General features: G+C 46.1%; 1 protein-coding gene across 1 annotated transcript in view; it reads right to left on the bottom strand.

Moving 5' to 3' along the window:
• The window catches only part of LOC106585928 (anthrax toxin receptor 2), a 119,093-nt gene that overhangs the window by 89,555 nt on the left and 16,636 nt on the right, over positions 1–12,902 (bottom strand). Inside the window, exons 8-9 of the mRNA XM_045707090.1 lie at positions 12,458–12,553; positions 7,720–7,789 (exon numbers count right to left, since the gene is read on the bottom strand). Coding sequence (XP_045563046.1) covers positions 7,720–7,789; positions 12,458–12,553 — 166 coding nt within the window. The remainder of the gene's footprint in view (positions 1–7,719; positions 7,790–12,457; positions 12,554–12,902) is intronic.

Below are 12,902 nucleotides of genomic sequence, written 5' to 3'. Positions count from 1 at the left end.
AATAAGGTGCCGTTTGGCTGGGCCCTGATCAAATGAAGTGCACTATATAGGGAATAAGGTGCCATTTCAGACCCTATGACTTATTTAACAAGAGGTGGAGGAGGCCAAAACGGTGCCATTAAAACCCTAATGATGAACGGCAGAGCTATTTCCATATGTCTGTTACACCACATCCCATTACCCATTATCTTTCATGAGAACCCAGGAGCAGGAAACGGAACGACTGAAACGCCAAAAAAAATGAAGATATATGTACAACACTGTCTATTGGCTGGTTGGAGTGTTTGCCTGGTTGTGTGTGTGTGTGTGTGTGTGTGTGTGTGTGTGTGTGTGTGTGTGTGTGTGTGTGTGTGTGTGTGTGTGTGTGTGTGTGTGGGTTGAACGTGTGTGTGTGTGTGTGTGGGTTGAACGTGTGTGTGTGTGGGTGTGTGTGTGTGTGTGTGTGTGTGTGTGTGTGTGTGTGTGTGTGTGTGTGTGTGTGTGTGTGTGTGTGGGTTGAACGTGTGTGTGTGTGTGTGTGGGTTGAACGTGTGTGTGTGTGGGTGTTGAACGTGTGTGTGGAAGATGTAGGTGTGTGTGGAGGATGAAAGCGTGTGTGGGGGTGGAAGGTGGGTGTGTGTGTGTGTGTGTGTGTGTGTGTGTGTGTGTGTGTGTGTGTGTGTGTGTGTGTGTGTGTGTGTGTGTGTGTGTGTGTGTGTGTGTGTGTGTGTTTGAGCTCTGTGCTGTGGGTTTAGCCCTGGGCTCTGCCTTTGATTATCTGTCCTCCTGTAACTCCAACAGATGAGCTGCCACCTGACCGTCTGTCCTCCTGTAACTCCAACAGATGAGCTGCCACCTGACCCTCTGTCCTCCTGTAACTCCAACAAATGAGCTGCCACCTGACCCTCTGTCCTCCTGTAACTCCAACAGATGAGCTGCCACCTGACCCTCTGTCCTCCTGTAACTCCAACAAATGAGCTGCCACCTGACCCTCTGTCCTCCTGTAACTCCAACAGATGAGCTGCCACCTGACCCTCTGTCCTCCTGTAACTCCAACAGATGAGCTGCCACCTGACCCTCTGTCCTCCTGTAACTCCAACAGATGAGCTGCCACCTGACCGTCTGTCCTCCTGTAACTCCAACAGATGAGCTGCCACCTGACCCTCTGTCCTCCTGTAACTCCAACAGATGAGCAGGACCCTCTGTCCTCCTGTCCGCTGCTATGGCACTGGATTTGAAATAGACCTGACCTCAAATTCACTCATCATGTCACCTTTCCTATTTCCACAAGTAGCCCTTTACACTCGCACTGACAAGCAGTAACATGATATATATGACATCAGAGCTCAGTGGCTGTACAGTAACATGATATATATGACATCAGAGTTCAGTGGCTGTACAGTAACATGCTATACATGAGGTCAGAGGTCAGTGGCTGTACAGTAACATGCTATAGATGAGGTCAGTGGCTGTACAGTAACATGCTATAGATGAGGTCAGAGCTCAGTGGCTGTACAGTAACATGCTATAGATGAGGTCAGAGGTCAGTGGCTGTACAGTAACATGCTATAGATGAGGTCAGAGGTCAGTGGCTGTACAGTAACACGCTATAGATGAGGTCAGAGCTCAGTGGCTGTACAGTAACATGCTATAGATGAGGTCAGAGGTCAGTGGCTGTACAGTAACATGCTATAGATGAGGTCAGAGCTCAGTGGCTGTACAGTAACATGCTATACATGAGGTCAGAGGTCAGTGGCTGTACAGTAACATGCTATAGGTGACATCAGAGGTCAGTGGCTGTACAGTAACATGCTATAGATGACATCAGAGCTCAGTGGCTGTACAGTAACATGCTATAGATGAGGTCAGAGGTCAGTGGCTGTACAGTAACATGCTATAGATGAGGTCAGAGGTCAGTGGCTGTACAGTAACACGCTATAGATGAGGTCAGAGCTCAGTGGCTGTACAGTAACATGCTATAGATGAGGTCAGAGGTCAGTGGCTGTACAGTAACATGCTATAGATGAGGTCAGAGCTCAGTGGCTGTACAGTAACATGCTATACATGAGGTCAGAGGTCAGTGGCTGTACAGTAACATGCTATAGGTGACATCAGAGGTCAGTGGCTGTACAGTAACATCCTATAGATGAGGTCAGAGGTCAGTGGCTGTACAGTAACATGCTATAGATGAGGTCAGAGGACAGTGGCTGTACAGTAACACGCTATAGATGAGGTCAGAGCTCAGTGGCTGTACAGTAACATGCTATAGATGACGTCAGAGCTCGGTGGCTGTACAGTAACACGCTATAGATGAGGTCAGAGCTCAGTGGCTGTACAGTAACATGCTATAGATGACATCAGAGCTCAGTGGCTGTACAGTAACACGCTATAGATGAGGTCAGTGGCTGTACAGTAACATGCTATACATGATGTCAGAGCTCAGTGGCTGTACAGTAACATGCTATAGATGACATCAGAGCTCAGTGGCTGTACAGTAACACGCTATAGATGAGGTCAGTGGCTGTACAGTAACATGCTATAGATGAGGTCAGAGCTCAGTGGCTGTACAGTAACATGCTATAGATGAGGTCAGAGCTCAGGCTCTGTGCTTCACTGCTCTGTATGGGTTTTGACTGACAGACGTTCTGAACTTGAGCACCTCACGCGACAAGAATTGGTCCCCATCCCTATCGCTAATTACTCAACTTTTGCTCTGTTTTTGTTGTCTGATTGAGGGAAATGCTGTTAATTATGAGGACTATCTATTTTGAAAGATGAGACGTTGAGGATTATAATAAATGTGACACAAGCAAGCCAAGATCAACCCAGGGTGTGACACAAGCAAGCCAAGATCAACCCAGGGTGTGACACAAGCAAGCCAAGATCAACCCAGGGTGTGACACAAGCAAGCCAAGATCAACCCAGGGTGTGACACAAGGAAGCCAAGATCAATCCAGGGTGTGACACAAGCAAGCCAAACACCCAGTCCAAATGTGCGCTTCACATTTCCATATCATAAAACTCATGTACTAAAACAGTGTCACCATTTATGATCACTATGTTAGATGTACAGTTACAAGATGACATGGTGTCATATCCTGGGTAGTTGTGAACAGAATGAGACTATGTTTGTTTATTGTGAATTAAATTCAGTCTTGTATCAGGTGAACTGTTACAGTATGTCCTCACCTTTGGTCTAATAATTTCCCCATTATCTCCAAACTGTTCCCTTTCAATTGCTATCATGGTTACGCATATGCTTTTCACATTTCGTCTGTAAAAAAAAAAAATCATTTACATTTGACCCTATCCATATAGGCCTATTCCCACGACTGTAAAGCGTTAATACCAGCCTCCTGAGTGGCGCAGCGGTCTAAGGCACTGCATCGCAGTCACTAGAGACCTGAGTTCGAGCTCAGGCTGTGTCAAAGTCGGCCGCAACCTGGAAACCCAATTGGCCCAGCGTCGTCCGGGTTAGGGGCGGGTTTGGTTGGCTGGGATGTCCTTGTCCCATCCGCGCTCTAGCGATTCCTTGTGTAGGACCGGGCGCATGCACGCTGAATTCGGTCGCCAGTTGCACAGTTTTTCCTCTGACACATTGGTGCGGTTGGCTTCCGGGTTAAGCGAGCGTTGTGTCAAGAAGCAGTGGGTTGTGTTTCGGAGGACGCACGACTCTCGACCTTCGCCTCTCCCGAGTCCGTACGGGAGTTGCAGCGATGGGACAAGACTGTAACTACCAATTGGATATCACGAAAAAGGGTGAATAACTAAATGATTTATGTCCATTTAAAAATGAGTACGCCACATGATTTTGTTTCTGTCCACTTGGCGTTGACTGGTATTGTGGAATACGTTAAGGAGGGGCTGTGTCTGTGACTTGGCTTTTACTGGTATTGTGGAATATATTATTCCCTCTCAGGAGAAAAGATTTGGCATGGGTCCTCAAATCCTCAAAAGGTTCTACAGCTGCACCATCGAGATCATCCTGACTGGATGCATCACTGCCTGGTATGGTAACTGCTCAGCCTCCGACCGCAAGGCACTACAGAAGGTAGTGCGTACGGCCCATTACATCACTGGGGCCAAGCTTCCTGCCATCCAGGACCTCTATACCAGGCGGTGTCAGAGGAAGGCCCTAAAGATTGTCAAAGACTACAGCCACCCCAGTCATAGACTGTTCTCTCTGCTACCACACGGCAAGCGGTACCGGAGCGCCAAAGTCTAGGTCCAAGAGGCTTCTAAACAGCTTCTATCCCCAAGCCATAAGTCCCCTGAACACCTAATCAAATGGCTACCCAGACTATTTGCATTGTTTTCCCCCCACCCCTCTCTCCCTCTCTTTTACTCACCTGCTACTCTCTGTTGTTATCAGATATGCGTAGTCACTTCAATGTACATGTACATACTACCTCAACTAACTGGTGCCCCCGCACATTAACTCTGTATCGGTACCCCCTGTATATAGTCTCGCTATTGTTATTTTACTGCTGCTCTTTAATTACTTGTTACTTTTATTCCTTATTCTTATCTGTATTTTTTGAAACGGCATTGTTTGTTAAGGGGCTCGTAAGTAAGCATTTCACTGTAAGGTCTACACCTGTTGTATTCAGCATTTCACTGTAAGGTCTACTACACCTGTTGTATTCAGCATTTCACTGTAAGGTCTACTACACCTGTTGTATTCAGCATTTCACTGTAAGGTCTACTACACCTGTTGTATTCAGCATTTCACTGTAAGGTCTACACCTGTTGTATTCAGCATTTCACTGTAAGGTCTACTACACCTGTTGTATTCAGCATTTCACTGTAAGGTCTACTACACCTGTTGTATTCAGCATTTCACTGTAAGGTCTACTACACCTGTTGTATTCAGCATTTCACTGTAAGGTCTACACCTGTTGTATTCAGCATTTCACTGTAAGGTCTACACCTGTTGTATTCAGCATTTCACTGTAAGGTCTACTACACCTGTTGTATTCAGCATTTCACTGTAAGGTCTACTACACCTGTTGTATTCAGCATTTCACTGTAAGGTCTACTACACCTGTTGTATTCAGCATTTCACTGTGAGGTCTATTACACCTGTTGTATTCAGCATTTCACTGTGAGGTCTACTACACCTGTTGTATTCAGCATTTCACTGTAAGGTCTCTACACCTGTTGTATTCAGCATTTCACTGTAAGGTCTACTACACCTGTTGTATTCAGCATTTCACTGTAAGGTCTACACCTGTTGTATTCGGCATTTCACTGTAAGGTCTACACCTGTTGTATTCGGCGCATGTGACTAATACAATTTGATTTGATTAAGGAGGGGCTGTGTGTGACTTTTACTATTGTTGTGGAACACATTTAGGAGGGGCTGTATCTGCATCACGTCCTTCTGCAGAGTGAACGTTTCCACAACTTAGGGACAGGCCTCCTCGCAATATGTTTAACCCTGAATAATTCACCCTCCTAAATTTCTCCGAACTTGAAGGAAAAAGTTGGAAATCCATTAGTGGCTCCGGTGTCAGCTGGTCCAGCTGTATCGCATCACTAGCGCTTAGCGTCACGTCGAACGATGAGGCACTCTGACAAGAAGCCGCTAGACAAGGAGACCACTAGAGTGTGAGGGAAAGAGAAGTTTCCACGTCCCAGTTCAGAGATCTCCAATGACCAGACCTGGGTTCAAATACTACTTGAAATCTTTCAAATACTTTGAGTGTTTACTTTAGCCTGCCTGGAGTGCCAAATGGGCAGGGTTTACCATTTTGGGACTATTCTTATTGGTCCATTAAGACAGGCAAGCTAAATCAAGCCCAGAAAAATAATGATTTCAAATACTAGTTGAACCCCCAGGTCTTTCTCTACATTCCAGTTTAGAGATCTCCTGTAACAAAAGGAGAGGTCAGCCATTATGTCAGCCAGGTCAGCCAGGTCAGCCTTGTCAGTCAGGTCAGCCATTATGTCAGCCAGGTCAGCCATGTCAGCCTTGTCAGCCAGGTCAGCCTTGTCAGCCATGTCAGCCAGGTCAGCCATGTCAGCCATGTCTTCCCTGGGAAAGTGTGTCAGTCTTTACAGAGTCTTAGAGTGATCCCTGAATGATCACCTGCTCATTCTACCTCTAGCATTACATTCCCCCTCTCATCTCCCATCTATACAGACATAACCTCAACTCAACCCTCTCATCTCCCATCTATACAGACATAACCTCAACTCAACCCTCTCATCTCCCATCTATACGGACATAACCTCAACTCAACCCTCTCATCTCCCATCTATACAGACATAACCTCAACTCAACCCTCTCATCTCCCATCTATACAGACATAACCTCAACTCAACCCTCTCATCTCCCATCTATACAGACATAACCTCAACTCAACCCTCTCATCTCCCATCTATACGGACATAACCTCAACTCAACCCTCTCATCTCCCATCTATACAGACATAACCTCAACTCAACCCTCTCATCTCCCATCTATACGGACATAACCTCAACTCAACCCTCTCATCTCCCATCTATACAGACATAACCTCAACTCAACCCTCTCATCTCCCATCTATACAGACATAACCTCAACTCAACCCTCTCATCTCCCATCTATACAGACATAACCTCAACTCAACCCTCTCATCTCCCATCTATACAGACATAACCTCAACTCAACCCTCTCATCTCCCATCTATACAGACATAACCCTGGCTCAATTTAACAGCTGGAGCTGGGGTTATATGGTGGAAGGACAGATGCCCTCGTTCCAGGCCTGAAACATGCCAATGCTCTTACAGTACATACATAACACAAAGCCACGCTGTAGACCAAACCAGAGAACACAAAGAGATCTATTCTCTATAGTCATTCTTCAACTGTTTACCGGCTTTTCCCTCCCCCCTGCTATCGTTCTAACCCCCCGGCTAGCTTCGACTCAACAGTGACATCGGTCCTTCTGACGAAGCGGAGGCAAACAGATGGACGGAGTCGGAGACAGAACTTTCAGACGTTCCATGATGCAGGTGGGGGATGGGGGGGGGGGTTGGGATTGTCACAGTAGCATGGTGAATTATTTAAATGGGGAGAGTGTGGAGAATCCCCGAGCTGACGAGGTAAAAATCTGTCGTTCTGCCCCTGAACCCGCTGTTAAGTTAGAATATTAAGTTAACCCGCTGTTCCTAGGTCGTTACTGTAAATAAGAATTTGTTCCTAACTGACTTGCCTAGTTAAAAAAATTTTTAAAAACGATCGAAAAGGCAAAACTGATCTGAGATTAGCACTCCGTCTCTGACACTTTGTGAATACGGCCCCTGGTCCAGTGTACTCTATAATTAAGGTTACATCTACATTGAAACTTGAATACCACAGGACAATGGTGCGAAGCATGTTATCACCAGCAGTCTGGATTATAATCTGAGTGGATGATTGGAGATGGTGTTACCTGTCTGGATTGTGAGAAGATCAACTCGCTATAAGATCTATCAATCTTATCGAACGCAAATAATCTTCCTGAGTTTGATTCTTGCGATACATTCAGGACCAAATCGTTTTCCAACTGCTATTGTAATCATACTTTTTTTTAAAGATTTGAATTAAAGAGAACATCAATATCAGGGGTTGCTGCTGAGGATTAAACCTATGACATGAGAGAGGAACAGCCTATGCTATATATAAACTCTGTTGTGGCTGCCTGTTTTTGGTCAGATTATGGGTCAAAATACACACACACTTTATAGAACCACCTTCCCATTGACTACTTACTGTCCGACTTCATACAGCACCGGCGCAGGACACAGGAGATAATCGTTCTGCACAATGCTTGGCTTCCTATCTGGAAAAGAGAATTGAATGAGCCCCCTGTACACTACCTCACAGAGACAGAGACAGAGACAGAGACAGAGACAGAGACAGACAGACAGACAGACAGACACCACACACACACACACACACACACACACACACACAAACACAGGCCACATTTCTAAAGATGTATAAATGGCAGACATTTGTCATCGGGGAAAAAATGGGATGAAAGGGGAAAATGAGAGGAGAGAGGGAAAGAGAGGGATAGAGGAAAGGAGAGAGGAGTAGAGCAGGAAAGAGAGGAGTAGAGGAGAGAGGGAAAGAGAGGGGTAGAGGAAAGGAGAGAGGAGTAGAGCGGGAAAGGGAGGAATAGAGAGGAGAGAGGGAAAAGAGAGGGGTAGAGGAGAGGAGAGAGGAGTAGAGCGGGAAAGAGAGGAATAGAGAGGAGAGAGGGAAAGAGAGGGGAAAATGAGAGGAGAGAGGGAAAGAGAGGGATAGAGGAAAGGAGAGAGGAGTAGAGCAGGAAAGAGAGGAGTAGAGGAGAGAGGGAAAGAGAGGGGTAGAGGAAAGGAGAGAGGAGTAGAGCGGGAAAGGGAGGAATAGAGAGGAGAGAGGGAAAAGAGAGGGGTAGAGGAGAGGAGAGAGGAGTAGAGCGGGAAAGAGAGGAATAGAGAGGAGAGAGGGAAAGAGAGGGGAAAATGAGAGGAGAGAGGGAAAGAGAGGGGTAGAGGAAAGGAGAGAGGAGTAGAGCAGGAAAGAGAGGAGTAGAGAGGAGAGAGGGAAAGAGAGGGGTAGAGGAGAGGAGAGAGGAGTAAAGAGGAGAAGTGATAGAGGTAGAGGGCAGAGAGCGAGGAAGATGTGGACAGAAGTGAGCGGTAGAGAGGGAGAAGAGGAGAGGAGAGAGGGGTAGAGAGGGGTAGAGATGAGAGGGATAGAGAAGGAATGAGAGAGGCGGAGAGGGGTAGAAAGGACATGAGAGGGGTAGAGAGGGGAAGAGGAGAGAGGGGTAGAGAGGAGATGAGAGGGATAGAGAGGGGTAGAGAGGGGAAGAGGAGAGGAGAGAGGGGGTAAAGAGGGGAATTATTAGAGGTAGAGGGGCAGAGAGAGAGGGAGAAGGGGAGAAGGAAAAGGAGGAGTACAGCCATCTAGATTAGGAACAGTAGCAGCCATCTAGATTAGGAACAGTAGCAGCCATCTAGATTAGGAACAGTAGCAGCCATCTAGATTAGGAACAGTAGCAGCCATCTAGATTAGGAGGAGTAGCAGCCATCTAGATTAGGAACAGTAGCAGCCATCTAGATTAGGAACAGTAGCAGCCATCTAGATTAGGAACAGTAGCAGCCATCTAGATTAGGAACAGTAGCAGCCATCTAGATTAGGAACAGTAGCAGCCATCTAGATTAGGAACAGTAGCAGCCATCTAGATTAGGAACAGTAGCAGCCATCTAGATTAGGAACAGTAGCAGCCATCTAGATTAGGAACAGTAGCAGCCATCTAGATTAGGAACAGTAGCAGCCATCTAGATTAGGAACAGTACCAGCCATCTAGATTGGGAACAGTAGCAGCCATCTAGATTAGGAACAGTACCAGCCATCTAGATTAGGAACAGTAGCAGCCATCTAGATTAGGAACAGTAGCAGCCATCTAGATTGGGAACAGTAGCAGCCATCTAGATTAGGAGGAGTACCAGCCATCTAGATTAGGAACAGTAGCAGCCATCTAGATTAGGAACAGTAGCAGCCATCTAGATTAGGAGGAGTAGCAGCCATCTAGATTAGGAGGAGTAGCGGCCATCTAGATTAGGAACAGTAGCAGCCCTCTAGATTAGGAACAGTAGCAGCCATCTAGATTAGGAACAGTAGCAGCCATCTAGATTAGGAGGAGTAGCAGCCATCTAGATTAGGAGGAGTACCAGCCATCTAGATTAGGAACAGTAGCAGCCATCTAGATTAGGAACAGTAGCAGCCATCTAGATTAGGAACAGTAGCAGCCATCTAGATTAGGAACAGTAGCAGCCATCTAGATTAGGAACAGTAGCAGCCATCTAGATTAGGAACAGTAGCAGCCATCTAGATTAGGAACAGTAGCAGCCATCTAGATTAGGAACAGTAGCAGCCATCTAGATTAGGAACAGTAGCAGCCATCTAGATTAGGAACAGTAGCAGCCATCTAGATTAGGAACAGTAGCAGCCATCTAGATTAGGAGGAGTAGCAGCCATCTAGATTAGGAGGAGTAGCAGCCATCTAGATTAGGAGGAGTAGCGGCCATCTAGATTAGGAACAGTAGCAGCCATCTAGATTAGGAACAGTAGCAGCCATCTAGATTAGGAACAGTAGCAGCCATCTAGATTAGGAGGAGTAGCAGCCCTCTAGATTAGGAACAGTAGCAGCCATCTAGATTAGGAGGAGTAGCAGCCCTCTAGATTAGGAGGAGTAGCAGCCATCTAGATTAGGAACAGTAGCAGCCATCTAGATTAGGAACAGTAGCAGCCATCTAGATTACGAGGAGTAGCAGCCCTCTAGATTAGGAGGAGTAGCAGCCATCTAGATTAGGAACAGTAGCAGCCATCTAGATTAGGAACAGTAGCAGCCATCTAGATTAGGAGGAGTAGCAGCCATCTAGATTAGGAACAGTAGCAGCCATCTAGATTAGGAACAGTAGCAGCCATCTAGATTAGGAACAGTAGCAGCCATCTAGATTAGGAACAGTAGCAGCCATCTAGATTAGGAGGAGTAGCAGCCATCTAGATTAGGAACAGTAGCAGCCATCTAGATTAGGAAGAGTAACAGCCATCTAGATTAGGAACAGTAGCAGCCATCTAGATTAGGAACAGTAGCAGCCATCTAGATTAGGAACAGTAGCAGCCATCTAGATTAGGAACAGTAGCAGCCATCTAGATTAGGAGCAGTAGCAGCCATCTAGATTAGGAACAGTAGCAGCCATCTAGATTAGGAACAGTAGCAGCCATCTAGATTAGGAAGAGTAGCAGCCATCTAGATTAGGTTTGCTGACAGACTAAATATTCTCTACTGACTGACACCTGCCAAGCGTCCCTGTCCAGGGGAATGCTTTGTGTGCAGATATAAAACACGTGAAGGCATCTTGTCTTTGAGTGGAATCACATTGTGGACAACCTGCTAGTCAGTCAGTAGCCATGTCACAACCACTGGCACAGACAGGACAGGCCTGCTAGGCACATCACTCTGGAATGAGAGAGATGTGTGTTTGTGTGTGTGTGTGTGTGTGTGTGTGTGTGTGTGTGTGTGTGTGTGTGTGTGTGTGTGTGTGTGTGTGTGTGTGTGTGTGTGTGTGTGTGTGTGTGTGTGTGTGTGTGTGTGTGTGTGTGTGTGTAAAGGCACAACAGGAAGAAGTGTGAACAGTAATTCTCCTGTTTTAGATAAAGATCATTCTAGAAGAAAATAACTGCAAGCTATTTTAATCCACAGCTGAAGAATCAGAAATAACTTTGGAGAGAGAGTTCCCTTCCAATGTAGTTCCCTTCCAATGTAGTTCCCTTCCAATGTAGTTCCCTTCCAATGTAGTTCCCTTCCAATGTAGTTCCCTTCCAATGTAGTTCCCTTCCAATGTAGTTCCCTTCCAATGTAGTTCCCTTCCAATGTAGTTCCCTTCCAATGTAGTTCCCTTCCAATGTAGTTCCCTTCCAATGTAGTTCCCTTCCAATGTAGTTCCCTTCCAATGTAGTTCCCTTCCAATGTAGTTCCCTTCCAATGTAGTTCCCTTCCAATGTAGTTCCCTTCCAATGTAGTTCCCTTCCAATGTAGTTCCCTTCCAATGTAGTTCCCTTCCAATGTAGTTCCCTTCCAATGTAGTTCCCTTCCAATGTAGTTCCCTTCCAATGTAGTTCCCTTCCAATGTAGTTCCCTTCCAATGTAGTTCCCTTCCAATGTAGTTCCCTTCCAATGTAGTTCCCTTCCAATGTAGTTCCCTTCCAATGTAGTTCCCTTCCAATGTAGTTCCCTTCCAATGTAGTTCCCTTCCAATGTAGTTCCCTTCCAATGTAGTTCCCTTCCAATGTAGTTCCCTTCCAATGTAGTTCCCTTCCAATGTAGTTCCCTTCCAATGTAGTTCCCTTCCAATGTAGTTCCCTTCCAATGTAGTTCCCTTCCAATGTAGTTCCCTTCCAATGTAGTTCCCTTCCAATGTAGTTCCCTTCCAATGTAGTTCCCTTCCAATGTAGTTCCCTTCCAATGTAGTTCCCTTCCAATGTAGTTCCCTTCCAATGTAGTTCCCTTCCAATGTAGTTCCCTTCCAATGTAGTTCCCTTCCAATGTAGTTCCCTTCCAATGTAGTTCCCTTCCAATGTAGTTCCCTTCCAATGTAGTTCCCTTCCAATGTAGTTCCCTTCCAATGTAGTTCCCTTCCAATGTAGTTCCCTTCCAATGTAGTTCCCTTCCAATGTAGTTCCCTTCCAATGTAGTTCCCTTCCAATGTAGTTCCCTTCCAATGTAGTTCCCTTCCAATGTAGTTCCCTTCCAATGTAGTTCCCTTCCAATGTAGTTCCCTTCCTGAGAAGTCTATTTGTTGACAGAACAGACTGCATATTCCCAACAGGAAAAGACATCACCCAGATACACAGCCACAACCACACCGCTACATCCTGCTTGTGTTTCTCTTCTAGATGGCAATACAGTAGGTACCATATGGTTTGTGTGTGTGTGTGTGTGTTTACTTACTGTAGATCTGCTGGCCCACCATGAAGCTACAGACGACCCCGTCGTTGCCTCTTCCCACAGAGAAGCCGTTCCCTCGAAGCACGATGTCAAACGACTCTGTTATGTAAACAAAATAGAGGAGATAGTTGGGAGTTGGGACGAAACACACACACACACACACACACACACACACACACACACACACACACACACACACACACACACACACACACACACACACACACACACACACACACACAAACACACACTAACACACAAACAAACACACACTCACACACAGACACACACACACACACACACACACACTAACACACTAACACACAAACAAACACACACAGACACACACAAACAGACACAGACACACACAGACACACACAGACACACGCAGACACACACAAACACAGAAACAAACACACACAAACACAGAAACACACACACACACAGA

This window comes from Salmo salar, chromosome ssa24 (genome assembly GCF_905237065.1).
Source record: "Salmo salar chromosome ssa24, Ssal_v3.1, whole genome shotgun sequence".
Lineage (NCBI taxonomy): Eukaryota > Metazoa > Chordata > Actinopteri > Salmoniformes > Salmonidae > Salmo > Salmo salar.
The sequence above is the reverse complement of the archived record's forward strand: the minus strand, read 5'-3'. Positions and strand labels throughout refer to the sequence as shown.